This window comes from Bison bison, unplaced genomic scaffold, assembly GCF_000754665.1.
Source record: "Bison bison bison isolate TAMUID 2011002044 unplaced genomic scaffold, Bison_UMD1.0 scf7180017864271, whole genome shotgun sequence".
NCBI lineage: Eukaryota > Metazoa > Chordata > Mammalia > Artiodactyla > Bovidae > Bison > Bison bison.
The window spans coordinates 2,739,561-2,752,542 of record NW_011494843.1 but is presented as its reverse complement, the minus strand read 5'-3'; the positions used below and the strand labels follow the sequence as shown (position 1 = coordinate 2,752,542).

At 37.7% G+C, this 12,982-nt stretch overlaps 1 protein-coding gene across 1 annotated transcript in view; it reads left to right on the top strand.

Moving 5' to 3' along the window:
- The window catches only part of LRRC7 (leucine rich repeat containing 7), a 386,330-nt gene that overhangs the window by 323,987 nt on the left and 49,361 nt on the right, over positions 1-12,982 (top strand). Inside the window, exon 22 of the mRNA XM_010848760.1 lies at positions 6,926-7,147. Coding sequence (XP_010847062.1) covers positions 6,926-7,147 — 222 coding nt within the window. The remainder of the gene's footprint in view (positions 1-6,925; positions 7,148-12,982) is intronic.

The following is a 12,982-nucleotide window of genomic DNA, read 5'->3' as shown; positions in this document are numbered from 1 at the left end:
TAAATAAGCATGGTGACAATATACAGCCTTGACGTACTCCTTTTCCTATTTGGAACCAGTCTGTTATTCCATGTCCAGTTCTAACTGTTGCTTCCTGACCTGCATACAAATTTCTCAAGAGGCAGGTCAGGTGGTCTGGTATTCCCATCTCTTTCAGATAGTACCATAATTTTACTTCATCATCAAACATAATTTTGAAAATTCAAGAAGAGAAAGAAAGCTCATTTTATTTACCCATATATTTGCTTGTCATGTTCTTTCTCCTTTCCTAATGTTCCAGGTTTCTTCTTTCATCATTTTTTTGTTTAGAAAATTCCTTTAACCATTTTTAGGATAAATCTAGTGGTGACAAATTCTCATTTTCCTCATCTGAGAATATTTCAGTTTTTCTTTGATTGCTGAAGAATATTTTTCAAGAGTATAGGATGTTGAGTTGACAGTTCTTTTTCTTCAGTACTTGAAAAATATTGTGGCACTTTCTTCTGTCCTTCATGGTCTTTGATGAGATATCCAGTGTAATTCAAATTGTTTTTCCTCTATGGGTAAGAATGTCATGTTTCTCAAGCTGCTTTTGAGATATTTTTCTTTCTCTTTAGTTTTCAGAAGCTTAATTATGATGTGAATGTGCATTGATTTCTTTGTGTTTACCCTGTATGGGATTTCTCTTAAATCTATAGGACTATCTGCTTCTTAAATCTATAAGACTTTCCTTTTGTCAAATTTCAGAATTGTTCTGCCATTATTTCTTTTAATTTTTCAGCCTGACTTCTTTCTCATCTGTTTTGACAATATTACTGTTGGAACCTTTGATTGAGTCTCTGGGACTCTGTTCATTTTTTTTTCTTAGTGTGTTTTCTCTTTGTTACAGACTGGATAATTTCTATCATCCTTTCAGTTTTTTTTTGTTTTTTTTTTCTCTTTGTTCTCTACATTATAATGTTAAGCCCATACACGGAGCTTTTCAGTTATTATATTTTCTAACTGTAAAATTTCCATGTGTTTCTTCTTTACATTTTCTGTTTCTTAACTAAGACATTATATTTCTTTGGTGGGTTTCTGTTCTTTTATTTCTTTCAAGCATGTATGTAATTAATCACTGAAGCATTCTTATTGTTGTCATAAAAATCTTTTCAGTTAGTTCTAATTTCTGTCATCTCAGTGTTAGTATCTATTGTTGGTGTTGTTTTGTTTTTTTTCATTGTTTGAGATCTTCCTTGTTCTTGGTATGGTTAAAACCTAGACATTTTCATACTATGTTACCAAACTCTGAATTATATTTAAATCATCTGTTGCAGCTGGTCTTTTCTGACACCACTCCTGTTGCCTCGTTTTGGCCAAGTTGGGGTACAAGTCCAATTTTTTCATTTAGAATCCAGTGACACCTGAGGCAAAGTCTCCTCATTTTTGTTACAGGATTGAAGTTCCATCTCCCAGAAGGTCTCCACTGATACCTAAGTGAGAGTAGCCTCATTGTACTTAAGTGATGGAGAAAATCCTGACTGTCCACTGAGACCTCTCTAACCACCCTAATGTGAAGGTAGAGAAGTGCCTCATTGCTGCTGGGTTGGGGTGTGAGTCCATGCTCCTTGTGTGGTCTCCACTGACACCATTGGGTGGCAAGTGGCTCACTACTGGCCAGTGGGGATGCACGCACTGACACCTCACTCGGCCTTCTCTGACACCACCCCAGCAGAAGTGTTGTGTCTTGTTAAATCCTTATGAGGGTAGATATCTCCTCTTCCCACTTGGTCTTTGCTGGCATTGTCATGGTGGGACCACAGTCCTTTCCATGGTGTTTGGCTATAATAGAGCAATTGTTATCTAAAAGTTTTCTGTCTTGCTAAGCTGCCCTTTTTCCTTTGTCCTATGGCTAGAAAAAATAGGCTTTGGTTGGGGCTTTCCTCATCTATACTGGTTGGCATTTTGGGGATGTCCACTTTTTCAAGTTCTAGTCCGGGATATATGACAAAAAAAATAAAGCCTGAGACATTTACTACCATGTTGTTACTTGGTCCTTTGCCTCTTCAGTCTGTGTTCCAGAGTTTTCCTATATTTGTTTATTTATAATGTCCAGTGTTTTTCATTGTTCTTAATGGAGGGAATAAGGAAACGTATGTCTACTTCATCTACTTGAAGCAAAAATCCTACTGTCCTGATTTCTAACACTTAACCCTATGTGTAAAAAAAAAAAAAGGTACTGCAGAGTATATGTTTTAGATTGTAACTGATAGAACTGTTTTGTTGTTGTTGTACAAAATTATTGAAACCAACTCATTTAAATGAGTACTGCTGTTTCCTTTAAATCAGTTACTTAATTATTCCTTGTAGATGTTTCTGTGTTGCTGACATTGCTCCCAAATATCTTTATAACTCTTTTGAACTTAATTTTAGAAAATGAATTGTATCCATTTGAGTATTCTCAGTGGCATAAATTTTCATCCTTTGAGGTTGTGTTTAATTTTTGGAAGCAATTACAAGTGGTCCAAGAGCCAAGATGAGTAGTAAAACAGATAGCCAAATTGAGTAATACACTTGTCAGTCTTTTCTAAGAAAATAGTGTGAACCACAACTTGATGTAGTGAAAAAATATCCTCTATTTTATATCATTCAAAACCCCCCAAACACTTCAAATTTCCACAGAATAACGAGCTGTGAGATAAATTGCATATGAACAGTGCCATTTGGTATCAAATCACATTTTTTTTCTGTGGCTTTGACATAAATATTTCCTTTGGATGTTTGGAGTTTTTCTCTGTAAACCTTGACAGTATGTTTTTGGGTCAACTTGAAAACATCATATTCCATACTATTCTCCTCAAATACATGTTATTCTGTTCAACCTCCCCTTGAAAGTTCAAAACAAATGTCAAATCTTCTCTATTTCTTTTTATCATTCAAAATGTGCAACTCAACCTTTATAGAAAACTTCATGTTCAAATTCTCCTTCAGTATGAGTCAATGTTCTCATAGCTAACCCTCTACTTGAACAAATCCAGTCTCTTGACATTTTCTACATTTTCATCAGTCCTTTATACTTTTTCATGAGCATCCTTATTACTTTCTCAAGCCTCTGTGCCATTCAGAAAAACTTCCTCTTTATAGTCCCTCCACACCACAATTGTTCCATTAGATGTCTTGTGTCATTTATGTTTGGTTAACTTCACATAAAATTAGTGTTAATTCTTTGCTTTCTATAGCTGTCATTACCCATCCCCATTTATTGCACCCTGTAGCCCCAGTAGAGGGTGAAAGAACTGCTGCTGATGTGAGCAGAATCATTTTACAGAATGTTCCTTCCATGCCCAATTTATGTTTTGCCAAGCCATCTGAGAACATAAGCATTATTATTTTACAATCATGAGAAGATTGCTAAATACACAGAGCATCCTCCTATTTGCTTAAGTATAAAGTTCTAAGTCACATACATAGGGTCTAAAATTAGATAATAGACCTAATTCAAAAAGTAGAAATGGGTCTTTAGCAAATTAAAGGACTGCTAAAGAAATTTGATATACCCTTCCTCAACAACCTGATACTTTAGTTCCTTTTTGTGGTTCCTTTTCATTTCATAGTTCAACTATTGGAGGGAGAGAGACAATTTGGGGGAAAATGTTGTTGCACTATAATTTTGCATTTAAGAACATGCACTCTGATTGTCAGACAGCCTTGGTTCAAATCCTGGTCCAGCCAGTTTCCCAGTTGTGCAAATTACTTGGGACAGTTACTTAACCTCTCCAAGCCATAGTTTCCTCCTCAGTAAAATTAAATAATAACAGCTAATAATAATTAATCCCTTAATACTATTGTAAGGGTTAAAGGAGATAATATGTATAATGTAAGTTTTAGCACATTGTCTGGCACCTAGTGTTTGGATGATAGCCATTGTTAGAAGTTACAGTGCCAGTTATTAAAGATGTTAAGTATGATATGGTGCTTGCCCTCAAAGGCTTCAAATCAAAGCATAATTAAAGCTCAAACTTTCCAATCAGAAGGCTATAATATAATATGTTTTAAAACTATAGCATACAGTTTTTTACCCTTGAGTAGACCATTATCAGAATATTCTAATCAATGAAATTGTGGCTAAGCAATCATTATTGATTATCTTACGTGAATTATGCTCATGGGACTCGAGCTATGTTCTGGATCCCCTCTAAATTTTGGGGGGTATAAAAATTCTTTTCTTGTCTGTCACTTTGAATTAAACAGCCAGTCTTCCTCTTTCCCACTGGCTCAAGCACTAACTGAAGACCCATAAATACTAAATCAATGGAGACAAGAAGCGGATATAAAGTCAATTGATTGTTTACTAGTCAAGCCAATCAGTCTTAGTCAGCCTATACCCCCAGCTCCTCTAAGGCCAGGAAACCATTTTCTCCAAGTAACTCAGCAGGCCAGTGAGTTCATTCAGAGTACAGTAGCTCAAAACATGATCCTGGGCTTATCATGGTTTTCCTCTCCTACCTAACAAGAGAACATGAAATTCCGTGGAGGTATGAGAGAATGGAATTTGCAAAAATGAAATACTTGACCAAAAGTGTGTTCAGTCTTCTAGAATGGCTGAGAAAGTTGTGACATCTTTCATTGAGATTTCTGAGAAGGGACTAGATATATTAGAGAAATACACATTTGCCTATTATGAGTTTATCTTAGTTGTGCTTATGATGTCATGGTTTTGTGATTCTTGGTATGATAACTGTTTTGATATTGTGCTGTGTTTGATATTGTGCCTGAAACTTCTTTTTGCATCTTTTTCTCCAATTTCTCGTGACTGAAATATCTTTACTATTTTTGAATGTAAAAAAAAAATTGTACATGATAAGACAATCAGTTGGATACCTAAAATGTAATCAAATGATTTTTTACTTTGCCTTGCATATTGCCAAATAGTAATTTTTAATATTTTCTTAGCTGAAATACCTGTTGTTTGAAATCAAACAGCATGCCTTCCCTCTCCAAATGATTTTCCAATGATCACTGTCATCTCCTTATATCCCTTATGTAGCTCTTCTTTAAGAACTTTAATGAAGTCATCTTTTCCTTGAATACTTGTTAAATAAATTTTCCTTGTTCCTCCAATCTGACTTTTTCATAGTAATCAAAAATCTTGATTAGTCAGGAAAATTCACAAACTTTTATAACTAATGAATTCTTAGTTTTAAATTCTTACTTTTAAATTCCAAATTGCCTACCCTTAAAACATCAATAAGAAAGATAATGAATTCAGAAAGTAATCCCTCAGATCCTTTCATAATGATGGTGTAGTACCAAGCACAACATTAAAATATAGTTTCAAAAGTATTAAGGATGAGCATTCATTTCCCAAGTTAGACCTCCACATTAAACCATACTTAATTTTAAAAGGCATGTTGTAGGGGACTTTGCTGATGGTCCAGTGGTTAGGACTCTGCCCTTCCATTGCCGGGGGCATGGGTTCGATTCCTGGTTGGGGAACTAAGGTCCCCACAAGATGCCTGGTACAGCCAAATCAATCAATCAATCAATAAAAGGCATGTTCTGGTTATCAACTCACAAACAGAACTGCCTTCTTGGAAGGAAAGATGTCAAGTAGAATGACTCAAGAAACCCATGCTAGAGTGAAGGTGAGAAAATGGAGTGAACAAAAACTGGATTAGATATTGTTTCATGTAAAGATTGGAGACCAAACTTTCCCATGCCCTTTCTCCTCTAGCAACTACGCTTGTTAAAGTTGCTCAGTCTCCCAACTCTTTGCGACCCCAAGGCCTATACAGGCCTTGGTATTCTCCAGGCCAGAATACTGGAGTGGGTAGCCATTCCTATCTCCAGGGGATCTTCCCAACCCAGGGATCGAAACAGGACTCCCGCATTTTTCAGGCAGATTCTTTACCAGCTAAGCTACCAGGGAAGCCCAAGAATACTGGAGTAGGTAACCTATCCCTTCTCCAGTGGATCTTTCCAACCCAGGAATCGAACTGGGGTCTCTTGAATTGCAGGTGGATTCTTTACCAGCTGAGCTACCAGGGAAGCAACCACACATGGATTGATAAATGATCGCTGTTGCTTTAAATGGGGTACTGATGAATCTCTGAAAGCTCATGTCAAGATCTGCATGCAGAGCTCATTTTAAAGACCTTTGCATAACTGGGCTTCCCCTATGGCTCAGCTGGTAAAGAATCTGCCTGCAATGCGAGAGACCTTGGTTCAGTCCCTGGGTTGGGAAGATCCCCTGGAGAAGAGAACAGCTACCCACTCCAGTATTCTGGCCTGGAGAATTCCATGGACTATTGGTCCATGGGGTCACAAAGAGTCGACAGGACTGAGCGACTTTCACTTCACTTGCACAACTAGTGCCTCTACAGGCTAGACACAAGAAATCCACGTGATTAATTTTAATGGAATTTAAAGATTCCAAAAAAAGTATTCTTGTTCTAATAATAGAAAAAATTAATAAATATCGATTATACTCACCAAAACAAGCTTCCTATACATATGTGTGGCATAAAGACAAATATGGAATTCAATTCTTTTGCTTCAGAATTAGGAATTAGTTTCTATCATTTCCCCCAGTGTTTCACATATTACATTTCTCTCCCTGCCATTATTCAAAATGAAATGCCAGATGGTTCACCTCTTTATTTTTTAAGTTGTGACTTTTTCTTCTTGAAATTTTTCAGACTGAACTTTGTTCCCTTAATAATGGGGGTTAAAATCACCTTTGATAAGCCATCAGATGACTACGAATGTATTTAATGTGACCTTGCTCTGATATTAACATTTTCACAGACCACAGAAGGCAGACCCTTACTGGTTTTTCATTATCCTTTCCTGCCGTGGCTGAAAGCCCAAATGATGCCACTTTACTGACTCTGTGATCTTTTTTCCCCCCTACTTTAATGACATCTTTCAACACCACAAATCTTCTGACAGATTATCTTCTCCACAGGCAGGCAGCCACATCCAGACCTTGATGGGCTCCCAAAGCCTTCAGCATCGTAGTCGGGAGCAGCAGCCGTACGAGGGAAACGTAAACAAAGTGACCATCCAGCAATTTCAGTCGCCATTGCCCATTCAGATCCCCTCTTCACAGGCCACTCGGGGACCTCAGCCCGGACGGTGCTTAATTCAAACTAAAGGGCAAAGGAGTATGGATGGATATCCAGAGCAGGTGAGAGGACTTCTTATAACTGATGAATTTCTAGGAAATGTTTGGGTAAGTCCCAGCAGTCCGTGGTTTGCCTTTCCTCATTAATGTAGCTTGAGACACGTTCATGCGTCACCATGTTGAATGGATTGAAGCCCTCTTTGTAGCGATTTTACTGTCATTTTCAGTGGTTAAGATCTACAACATATAGTAATTGATGGTTGGTTAAAATGCCCATTTCACATAGAGAAAAATTGATGAATTGGGATAGTTTTTCTGGTTTATCCTGCACCTTCTTCTACCTACTCTCAACTCTGATTTAGCTTTTCAGCACAGCTTTTGAATGTTACAAAGTGCTTCAGTGAATTAGGTGTATTAACCAAGGCTTTGGTGAAATTAACAGTGTATAAAGTAAACTGTATATTCCTTTCTATTTATGGGAATTTTTTTTTTAGATTTTGTCTTCTAATTGTTGAATAACACAGAGATAAATCTTTGCTATGATCAAAATGATAAAGCAGTTATGAGGGAAACATTCCCGAAATGCTCCAAAAGCTATTGATAAATACCATGTAGTAAAAAAAAAAAAAAAAAAAATTAGCTGCTCTTCTGACCTACCTAAAATTAGGATTTGGTTTTCCATTGTAAAATCTTATTTTCTTCCTTGAACATTGAATAGGCTCTCATCTTTTGAGTCATATTAAGCTTAGAAAGACAACAAGATCTTAATACTCTCAGAAAATTAATTTCCCTTATTTCATTCTGCAGATAATAAGGCAAAGCTCCTACTGACTTCACTAACCCCTTAATATGGTTTGTAAAGGTTTCACTTTATTATTGCTTACTCAAAGCTTCACAAATCACCCTTCTCATTTTCTAAACATATCAAATAAGATTATCTTCATTCTCCAGCTTTTTCCTTTATGCTATTAACAGTCATTTATTATTTGGATCCCAGCTGCTCTAGAAATCTCCTGTGTTTCCTAATACCCTTCTTGAACCTGAGATTATATATTAATCATTCTCAGAATCATGGGTTTTTTATGATAATTTTCTTCCTATCTTGCCTTGATCTAGGCCAAGTGTTAGATTTAAGGTAAAATAAAGCAGACAGATATCTTTAATCAGGTAATGAGTTGAGGTTTTCTAATTCTCTAGAGATTTTTAAAAGTTAATAAAGTTTTAAATTATGCTTTACCACAGGCATCTTAGGTTAAAAATTGTTCATATCCTCTTCACTACAAATACTATAACTTCAATCTAATTCTCTGATTTAATTATTCCTGTTGTTAGCAGGCATAATTAATAAAATAAGTTATTACAAAAGTTCTTTCTCCCACAGTCAGCACATTTAAATCCACTGAGATCAATGCCTTCTGTTTCACCTACTTTTAGTGATAGGGTTAGTATTGTTATTTGTTGTTTAATTGCTAAGTCCTGTCTGACTCTTTTGCGACCCCATGGACCACCGGGCTCCTTTGTCCATGGGGTTTTTCAGGCAAGAATACTGGAGTGGATTACCATCTCCTTCTCCAAGGGTTAGTATTAGCATGCAGTTATTCTGAACATTCTAAATTTAAAGGCCTTTTAGCGTTATTACTCCAAACATACATAAATTGTATAGCTTGACTTAATGAGAGGATTACTGTTTTAATTCACATAGTTATTAAATTTAAAACATCATAAAGAATGCATTTATAGTCATTGAAAGTGTTTTGCAGCTCTAAAAACATGAGATGTCTTTCAATTTGGGAGGTGAAAACTTAAACATTCAATGTTTACATTAAGGAAAGTACTTAAATGTAATTACTTTTTAAATTCCCAGGTTTTTTTCTGCCTTGGTTTCAGGCTGAAATGGTTTGGAATGCTGAGATAAAAACTTTGGAATGAACATGAGGAAGTCTAAGGAGACTTTAAACAAATAGTACTAGTCCCCAAACGATGCCCCCCCCTTTCCCTGAGTTACAAATCCAGAGACAGTTTCTCAAAACATTTTTTATGATGCAGACTAATAATTATCCACTACCAGCAACCCACTCCAGTGTTCTTGCCTGGAGAATCCCATGGACGGAGAAGCCTGGTAGGCTGCAGTCCATGGGGTCGCACAGAGTCGGACACGACTGAAGTGACTTGGCAGCAGGAGCAGTGGCAGGCTGACACATAGTCATCCTGGCTCATTACAATGTGCATCTCTTCCCAACTCCACCTTCAGTGACATCACACTGATAAATTGAAATTGTGAGGATAATTACACTAGGGAAATCAGCAAACACTACAAACCAGGGCCCTGACCTTCTCTCAGCCAGCTCTTAAACATTTTCCAGCACATCACCAACTACTACACTGTTTTTTTCATATCTGCCTTTTTCTAACCTCTCCACTTCTTCATTCAGCTCTACAAGGGGTCCCCAATCTTTTTGGCACCAGGGATTGGTTTCATGGAAGACAATTTTTCCACAGACCTGGGTGGGGGGATGGTTTGGGGATGATTTGAGCACAGTAGACTTCACACTCCTGTGAGAATCTAATGCCAAAGCTGATCTGACAGAAGACGGAGCTCAGGTGGAAACGTGAGCAACGGGGAGTGGTTGAAAATACAGATGAAGCTTCACTCGTTCATCTGCCACTCACCTCCTGCTGTGCAGCCCAGTTCCCAGTGGGCCACGGGCCAGCACCAATCCATGGCCCGGGGGCTGGGGACTCTTGCGCTATAGCATTCAAAGAATGCTAGAATACTAGGAATAGGTCTCAGAATTTGGAGTTTGAGTTTAACGGTACCTTTTACTAAAGTGTGTGATTCTGGCCAAGCCTTTAACTTTTTCATGAGGTTCTGTTTTTCTCCTTATAAAATGAGAACATTACCACCCACCAACAACACTCAAAAAGTTTTGGGGACAGTCAAATGATTCAATTTTACACACACACAGGCACATGCAAAATAAGTTTGGCACTAAAGAAATTGGAAACAAAAAAAATAGAAATATAAGATTTTAAGGATTAAAATACTAGATGCTGCTTAATGATTATCAGTACCAACCTCCCTATACAGGTAGAAAACAAACAAAAAGAGGCTGAGGAGATTATATAATTCACTCTCATAATAAGAATACTTTATGTATTCTTTACATTCCTAAGTCATTTTTCTTTTGAAAACTCAGACCTCTCTAATATATGTGCGTATGCATTAAAAGCAAGACGTTTTCTGTATTTAGCAAGAAAAAATGGAGGAGAATATTTAAAACATTTAAGATTCTGTATAGTTTCACATGAAAATTATAGAGCAGTGATTGAAGTGCAAAGACCCAGGAAGTAACTGACAATTTCTAACATGGGTTTTAGACATATAAATCAAAATACTGTATCTTCATAATACATTTCTAGTGGTGCATTAAAAAGACCAGTAAAACAGTTTTCTTAAGTGATTACAGCAACAGTGTAAAATTTGATCAAGTACTGTATAGAAAAAACCTAAGTCATTCATAATTTTTAAGTGCAAGGAGACATCATAAAAATAGTACCAATAGATATGCTAGGTTGGAGATTTTTACTTTTACAAAATAATCACTTGGGATATCCCTGGTGTAGCAGTGGATAATGCTTAATTATAATTCTTCATTAAGATTCTAATTCTTAATAATCATCCACCTGCCAATGCAGGGGACATGGATTCGATCCCTGGTCTGGGAAGATTGCTCATGCTGCAGAGCAACTAAGCCTGTGAGCCACAAATCCTGAGGCCCACACACCTAGAGCCGGTGCTGCCCAAGAGAAGCCGCTGCAGTGAAGAATGACCCTGCTAGCCACAACTAGAGGAAGCCCACACAAAACAACGTAGACCCAGCACAGCCATAAATAAATGAATAAATAAAAACTTTTTTAAAAGTAATCACTTATTGGAATGCTATAGGTATAAATGACACAACCAATTACAATGAATCTACATTTTTTTTTTAATTCAGGGAAGAGAAGTCTGAATGAAAATAGGAAAAGAAGGGACAACAGTTGCCATATATTAAGTGCCTACAGTATTCTTGCCTGGAGAATCCCAGGAACAGAAGAGCCTAGTGGGCTGCCGTCTGTGGGGTCGCACAGAGTCAGACACGACTGAAGCGACTTAGCAGCAGCAGCAGCATGCCATTTATATTACATATAGTGTGTCTGTGCTATATATACCAGGTACCTTGCACACAGGCCTGGCTTCAGGATGTGTGATCTGTAGAGCTGCACCAAGTCCTGCACTTGGATGGGCCCTGCACTTGGTTTAATGCTCTGCTGTCACTAACTTGTAATTCTTAATAATCATTAAACAAGGAGTCTCATGTTTTCATTTTGCATCAGGCCACACTAATTATATAGCTTGTTCTGATTACATATACTCTTGCACTTAGTCCTCACAATAATCTTACTACTTTTTATAAATGAAGACCAGGGCACAAAGAAAATAATTTGTAAGAGGTATAAGTGGTCAAGCTGAAATTTTAACCCAGGGCTGTCTAACCCAGAACCCAAGCTCTGTGTGTCAGTTTTACTTTAAATTAACCATATGAATCAGATACTTGCTGTGGCCTCAGTGTCCCCTTCCGTCAAATAATATTAATAGAACCTGTTTCAACTACAGTTCAGAGTTTTAGAACTGCTTTAAGTTCAGTTCAGTCACACAGTTGTGTCCAGCTCTTTGCGACCCCATGAATCGCAGCATGCCAGGCCTCCCTCTCCATCAGCAACTCCTGGAGTCCACCCAAACCCACGTCAATTGAGTTGGTGATACCATCCAGCCATCTCATCATCTGTCGTCCCCTTCTCCTCCAGCCCTCAATCTTTCTCAGCATCAGGGTCTTTTCCAATGAGTCAGTTCTTCACATCAGGTGGCCAAAGTATTGGAGTTTCAGCTTCAACATTTGTCCTTCCAATGAACACCCAGGACTGATCTCCTTTAGGATGGACTGGTTGGATCTCCTTGCAGTCCAAGGGACTCTCAACAGTCTTCTCCAACACCACAGTTCAAAAGCATCAATTCTTCTGCACTCAGCTTTATTAATAGTCCAACTCTTGCATCCATACATGACCACTGGAAAAATCATAGCCTTGACTAGATGGACCTTTGTTGGCAAAGTAATGTCTCTGCTTTTGAATATGCTATCTAGGTTGGTCATAACTTTCCTTCCAAGGAGTAAGCGTCTTTTAATTTCATGGCTGCAATCACCATCTGCAGTGATTTAGGAGCCCCAAAAAATAAGTCTGACATTGTTTCCACTCTTTCCCCATCTATTGCCATGAAGTGATGGGAGGATGCCATGATCCTAGTTTTCTGAATGTTGAAGCCAAAAAGTTTAAGCCAACTTTTTCACTCTCCACTTTCACTTTCACCAAGAGGTTCTTAGGTTCTTCTTCACTTTCTGCCATAAGGGTGGTGTCATCAGCATATTGAGGTTATTGATATTTCTCCCAGAAATCTTGATTCCAGCTTCTGCTTCCTCCAGCCCAGCGTTTCTCATAATGTACTCTGCATATAAGTTAAATAAGCAGGGTGACAATATACAGCCTTGACATACTCCTTTTCCTATTTGGAACCAGTCTGTTGTTCCATGTCCAGTTCTAACTGTTGCTTCCTGACCTGCATACAGGTTTTTCAAGAAGCAGGTCAGGTGGTCTGGTATTCCTATCTCCTTCAGCATTTTCCACAGTTTATTGTGATCCACACAGGCAAAGGCTTTGGCATAGTCAATAAAGCAGAAATAGATGTTTTTCTGGAACTCCCTTGCTTTTTCAATGATCCAGTGGATGTTGGCAATTTGATCTCTGGTTTCTCTGCCTTTTCTAAATCCAGCTTGAACATCTGGAAGTTCACGGTACACGTAT